Source organism: Petaurus breviceps, unplaced genomic scaffold (assembly GCF_028583685.1).
Source record: "Petaurus breviceps papuanus isolate PSGF00001 unplaced genomic scaffold, PetGlider_PUasm1.0 175, whole genome shotgun sequence".
NCBI classification, from domain to species: Eukaryota; Metazoa; Chordata; class Mammalia; order Diprotodontia; family Petauridae; genus Petaurus; species Petaurus breviceps.
The window spans coordinates 2,884,437-2,890,984 of NW_027185764.1; the positions used below are offsets into that span (position 1 = coordinate 2,884,437).

Genomic DNA, 6,548 nt, shown 5'->3' on the forward strand with positions numbered 1-6,548 from the left:
CCGTGAAACGCATGCTGCGCTCCGAGCTTCATCCAATCAGAGCTGCAGCAGTGAGTGCGTCATCCTGTTCTTCCCCAGTGATTTGCTTGCTGGTGCCATTGAGAGCAGTGCCGCAGAGGAGAGCTGAGGCAGGACAACATAAGCCCTCCCCTGAAAATAAGCCCTCTGGTGTTTTTCTTTCCAAATAAAATAATAAGACAGTGTCTTATTATCGGGGAAACATGGTATGTAGTTTGTAATCTTTCTCAGAGGGAAATTCTAAATGATGTTTAAACATGATTTGAACATCGGCAATGCCAACAATGGGCTTGTTGATCAGATGTTTCAATCATGTCTGACTGTTTGTGACCTCATTTGGGGTTTTCTATTCTTGGCAAAGATGGTGGAGTGGTTTGCCATGTCCTTCTCCAGCTCATTTAACAGATAAGGAACTGAGGCAAACAGGGTTAAGGGACTTGCCCAGGGTCACACTGCTAGTAAGTGTCTGAGGCCAAATTTGAATAAGATGAGTCTTTCTGACTTTAGGCCTGGCATGCCATCCCCCATGCCATCTAGTGAACAGCACCTCAAGCTGGTGATTACCTTTCTTATCTTATCTGATTCTACTCTCCCTTCATGTGATCTCTGTTCCAGCTACACTGGGAATGGGAGATGAGGGGACTGAGAAGAAGGTACTAGAAAGGGTGGCCAGTGATACACTCTTTTCTTCTGGGCAGACACTGACTTCTGGATTGAGCCTGGTTTTGCTCCCTTTTACCCTGTGTGATCATGACAAAATGCCATCAATCTAGAGAAATGAATCTTCATTTCATATGTTCCCATTTCTTATGATCCTACCTCATTCGGGGTTTACATCTTGCAACAGGAACTGGAGTAAAATCAAAATTATTCTATGACTCAGCAACCAACTGAATGTGGGAAATGAAAGAAAGTGAAAAATTAAGGATGAGTTGGATGACTGAAAGAAGAGTAGTAAAATCAATAGGAGTAAGGAAGGTAAAAGGACAAGCGAGTTTGGGGGAAAAATATAATGAGTTCTGTTTTGTTGTCTTTAGTTTAAGAGATGCCTATGGGACATCTAGGCAGAGATGTCCAAAAGCAATTGATGATGAGAGACTAGAGCCCAGAAGAGATGAGGGTTAGATAAGTAGTTCTGTGAGCTGTCTTTACAGAGATGATAGCTAAACAAAGAAGCTAATGAGATCAACAAGAGAATGTGTATAAGGAGAAGAGAACAGAGTGGAGTAGAGCATGAGAAGTCTTTGAAAAAAAAATGAACCAAACTGTAGGTATCTTTTGACCCAGTAGTATCAATAGTAGCCACGTAGATGGAAGAGGTAAAAGAAAATAGAGAGAAAAACAATACAATTTAGTACTAGAAACAAAGTGAGCGCTTATCACAAGCAGCAGTGTAGGAGGTGGTGGCGGTGGTCAGACCAGTACTTAGGAATACCCATCACTCTCCTGGAAGCTGCATGAGATGGGGGAGACTTGAAATGGAGATACTAATTAGATTACTCCAATATTCTAAGAAAGCATCAGTGGGTGATTAAATTAGGGTGGTAGCCAAGTGAGCTGTGAGAAGCATTCTTATCTTCATTTTACAGAACAGAAAACTGTCTTAGATAGGATTAAATAACTAGCCCAAGTGCATACAGCATTGTAAATGGCACACCTAAAACAAGAAGTTTGTTGACTCTAACTACAATTTTACTCGACACAATCTAATATTCACATTAGAAAAAAATACATCCTTAATCTAAAGGAAATTTTCTTTGAATTTCATTTGAAAAGGTTTAACTTGAATTAGTACATTAGAGAAAACTGGTCTCTGTCCCCTCCATAATTTTTTCTTAACAGCTACTTAACTTTGCAGAACACTATTAATAATGAATTTGCTTGGAGGAATAAAAAGATAGTTGCTAAATTTACAGAGTTCAGAAAAATTATGGGTGACTTAATTCATCATGTTCTTATTTATTGTACTAAAAATGAGATTACTTATTTTTTCCAACGGCAGATATGATGGCTTAATCAAGGAATAAAGCTGAAGTAATCAATGTAAATCTGCAAGGAAGGTGAAAATGGAAGATTGAGACCATGAATAATCTAATGGTATTTGGTCCCCTTAATCATTGTAAGAAAACAGCCCCAAATAGCAATTTCTATAGTTTAAATGATATGAGTAAAAACTTTTTTGGTGAGAAATTTTTAAAAATACACCTTTCTGGAGGTGGCTAGGTGTCAGTGAATAGAGCACCATGCCTGGAGTCAGGAGGACCTGAGTTCAAATGTGACCTCAGACACTTAACACTTACCAGCTGTGAGACCTTGAGCAAGTCACTTAACCCCAATTGCCCTGTCTTCCCCCCTCCAAAAAGCAAATAATAATAATAAATACACCTTTCTCCAAAGCTGTGGATACTCTGTGGTCAAGTTATTTCAGTATTGCTATGCCCATAACTCAAAGAGATGAAAGTGGAAAAAGAGTTATACATCCAAAAGTATTTATATCAGTTCTTTCTGTGGTAGCCCCAAACTGGAAACTAAAAGGGTACTCACTTATTGGGGAACTACTCAAAAATTATAGTATTTGGATATAATGTAATATTATTGTTCCATTAAGAAATGATGAAATAAACAGTTTTAGAGGCAACTGGGAAAAGCTCTATGAATGGATGCAGCGAAGGGAGCACAACTAGAAGAAAATTTATACCAATAATAACCATAATGAGAAAACCAACTTTGAATGACTTTAAAACTCTGACCCCAGAAGTCCAGAGAACTGAAGATGAAATATTCCACCTACCCTCTGACAGAGAGATGCTGGACTTTAAAGTGCAAAATGTATATTTTTGAACAAGTCCAATGCATGAATTTGTTTTGCTGGACTACACACATCTGTCATGAGGGGTTCATTTTACTTTTCTAATTGTTCAGTGGGGAGTAGAAAGGGGTGGGAGGGAGAGATAATAAATATCTGTAAAAAAATAAATGAAAAAATAATTTAAACTGAGACACCTTCAGGATCCACCCCACACAAAACTGATTTGGCTAGAAATAGATCTGACCCGGTGGTGAAATAAAGGGAGTCAAACATTCTTGCTTTATTCAAATTCACTGTCTACTCTGAACTTCACTATGAAACACACTTGAGCAGTAGGTCCTACAGTTATTATGCACAGCTGGATATTGGACATTTCGCTGTTGGTTCTCCCTTGATCATTAATTGTTACTTAGAGAACTGATATTTTCCTTAATAAAGTGTTTAATTTAAACTTATCATGTGGATTTGATGTGAGAACAAAAAGGTCACGCAGGTGCTAAGCTGATTTCCTTAAAGCACAGGTCTATAGTCACTCCCCTACTCAAACTGCAATGGCTCCCAATTGCCTTAACAATCAAATAGAAACTCAACGTGAATTTGAAGCACTTCACAACTAAGCCCTGACTTACCTCACAGACCTATGATGAGGATCAAATAAGATAATGTATACAAAAGGCTCTGTAAACTTTAAGGTGTCAATCAAAGTGAGTTATTGTTATTATTATACCTTTCCAATTTTCAAGCCCTTCAAGGCATACCTTTTCAATTGTTATATTCTACTCTCCTTACTGCATTCAATAATTAAAGCCAGACTGGCCTTTTTGCTGGTCCTCCCATACACCACATTCCTTTTCCTGTCTCTGTGTCTTTGCATAGCTTTCCCTAATGCCTAGAATACACTCCCTCCTTAATTCTATCTTTTGGAATCCCTGGTTTCCTTCAAAATTTAGCTCAAGTATCATCTTTTACATGAGTCCTTTCCAGATCCCCTCAGCTACTACTGTGTGCTTCCCAATATTATACTGTACTTTGTATATATACACATACATATATACCTAAATAAAGGGAGTCAAGCATTCCTGCTTCATTCAAATTCACCGTCTACTTGAATTTTACTATGAAACCTATTTGAGAACACGTATCTATATATGTATGCATACAAGCACATGTGCACACATGCACATCTTAACTCTACTACAGAACTTAGTCTTAGTTCCTTGAGAGCTAAGACTCATTTTTGTCTCTGCCTAGCACACAGCAAGCACTTAAAGACTAGTTCATCAACTGAAAACACCACTCAGAGTTGAAAACCGCACATGCCGCCAATACCTGAACGTAGATTTTTTTTTTTTTTTTAAGCAATCGGGGTTAAGTAACTTGCTCAAGGTTACACGGCCAGCTGTTTCTGGGTGGGTGCTAAGTGTCTGAGCCCAGATTCGATCTCCAGGTCATCCCGACACTGGAGCCGGTGCTCCGACTCGCTGAGCCACCTGGCCGCCCCGTAGTTTTGTTCTTATGGGGCCCTGTCAGCCCTATCCTTCTCTGGGAATCGTTTCACTTGCTCTGGAAGATGGATTACAAAGCATGTGGCTGTCACCAGGATCCTGGGGTGGATGAAGGAGTCTGAATTGGTCCGCGTGCGCCCTGAGCGGGTGGGGCTCGCCAGGCCCCTGCGCCACAGGAGACCAATGACACCGTCGAGCAGAGCTGCCCGATCCGCGTCACTACCACCCAAAGCCATTTCTTGTTCTGGCTTGTTACACGCCCTTCTTGGCTTTTACCCACTGACACCTATTTTACATTTATCCAACTCCTTCCATCCTGCAGCGAATTCGGCCGGTTCCAAAGGTGGGGGGAAGCCCGGGGGCCGCGATCCGGGCTCACGCACTTACTGCGCTTGCCACACGCACTTGGTGCCACATGCACTTGGTGCCACACGCACTTGGTGCCACACGCACTTGGTGCCACATGCACCGTCTCACCAGAAAGCCACCCTACGGACCTGTGACAGCGCGGGAGCTCCCGGGGCGGGGCGGTTTCCTTTGCCGGCCCCCAGCTAGAAGAAGAGCTTGTGGCCCAGGAGGCGGCCACTCGCTAGGACCTCGGCCGGGATACTTTTGGCCTCTCTGGGGCTCCTTCCTCATCTGTGAAAGGGGGGCGACGGCTCAGACCGTTTCTAAGGACTCTCCAAGGCTGCCCCGCGCAGCAGGAGGGCCCCACTTCCCTAAAACGCCCGGCTCCTCATACCGCAGGAGGGTGAGCGGCACCGCTCGTCCTCTCTTCTCCAACTGAGCATGTGCAGAGTCGCGGGCCCGCAGCGCTCTCCCTTCCCCGGCCAGGACCGCCTCCCGCACCCGGGGAGGGGCAGGCCCAGGAAGGAGGCGGGAGAGCGCAGGCGGAGGCCCCGGCGCCCCAGCCCTGACCTACCTCCTCCTCCCGGGGCCGCGGGACGTTCTCTCCGGCTCCCCGCTCGAGCTCCGGGGCGCGGGGCTGGAGCAGCGGCCGCGGCCCGGGCTCCTCGGCGGGGCCGCGCTGCTCGGCCGGCGGCTTGGGCTCCCCCGTGTCCATGCGGGCCCCGTCCGCGGGGGCCGGGCTGCTGGGGCCCGCGGCGTCGCCGGAGCGCTTGCTGGGCGAGGCCAGCAGCTCCGACATGGTCCCGTCCTCCCGCTTCCGCTTGCGGCGCAGCTCGGAGCCGTTCAGCGGCAGCAGCGGTCCGAGCCCCGGCGGCGCCCACAGCGGCTCGGGGTCGTCCAGGCGGCCGCAGGGCAGGAGCCGCTTCCAGGGCACGTGGAACGCCAACGGCGCCGCCGCGCGCCTCTTGGCCATGAGCCGGCGAGGGCCGGGGCGGGGCAGGCGCGGGGGAGGGGCGGGGGAGCAGCGGCGCGCGCCAGGAGCCGGCCTGGGCTCGCAGCCTGCAGCTGGGGCTGGGAGGGTTCTGCGCTCGCGCAGGTGTCAGCGGGCGGCGGGGGGCTGGGAAGGGGCGGCGGGGGCTATGCGGGATTCGAATCGGTGCGCGCGTGCTCCGTGCGGGCGGTCGCGGCCGAGCCAGCCGCTGGTTGGTGACGGCTCCGCTACCGGAAGTTAGCGGTCCACACGGGGCGGAGGGGGGAGTGGTGATCGCTGCGGCCTGGGAAGGTGGCTCCTTCTCGGCTGGGCTAGGCTTGGAGGGTCCCTGCGGCCTGGCGGGAGATCCTCCCCCTCGACGCCCCCGTGACCCTGCCAGGGACGAATGGCCCTGTCTGCCAGAGGTTTATTACAGAGCCTTTTAAATCCACATAAATACTTTTATCCCCTATTTAAATGCTGCCCCTTTGTAACCTCACGTCAGCCCTTGGGAGCTCCCTGGGTGGAGATTTAGCTTTGTCCGTCAACTCGAACTTATCAGGCGCCTGTTGTGTGCCCAGAATGGTGCTAAGTGACGGTGGACAAGGAAGGGGCCCAGCAGGGGCCTGTCCTCCCCGAAGGGGTCACGTGCCCTGGGTGATAAAGAAGGGGTCACGTGCCCTAGGTGATAAACGGAGCCAGTGTGGAGGAAGGAGCGAAGCTTGCCCAGGTCCTTAGGAGCGATGCCTGATTGCATCCAGGAGTTAAGGGCCGTCACTTAGGTACTTAACCAGTATGTTTGGGAATGCATGGGGAACCTGCAGCCTCCAGGCCCCTCTAAAGCCCTCCAGTGCGGCCCCTGGACTGAATTTAGATTTCACAGTACAGATCCCCTTGC

General features: G+C 48.2%; 1 protein-coding gene across 2 annotated transcripts in view; it reads right to left on the reverse strand.

The window, feature by feature from the left end:
- The window catches only part of CUNH9orf40 (chromosome unknown C9orf40 homolog), a 7,837-nt gene extending 2,161 nt beyond the window's left edge, over positions 1–5,676 (reverse strand). Inside the window, exon 1 of one of the 2 annotated variants that reach the window (XR_011167675.1) lies at positions 4,830–5,220. Coding sequence is in view for 1 of the 2 variants with exons in the window: in XM_069084607.1 (XP_068940708.1) it covers positions 5,255–5,653 (399 nt within the window). In the remaining variant the exon portion in view is untranslated. Of the gene's footprint in view, positions 1–4,829; positions 5,221–5,254 lie in introns of those variants that run through there. The other variant, XM_069084607.1, reaches the window with a different exon arrangement.
- Positions 5,677–6,548: the final 872 nt, after the last annotated feature.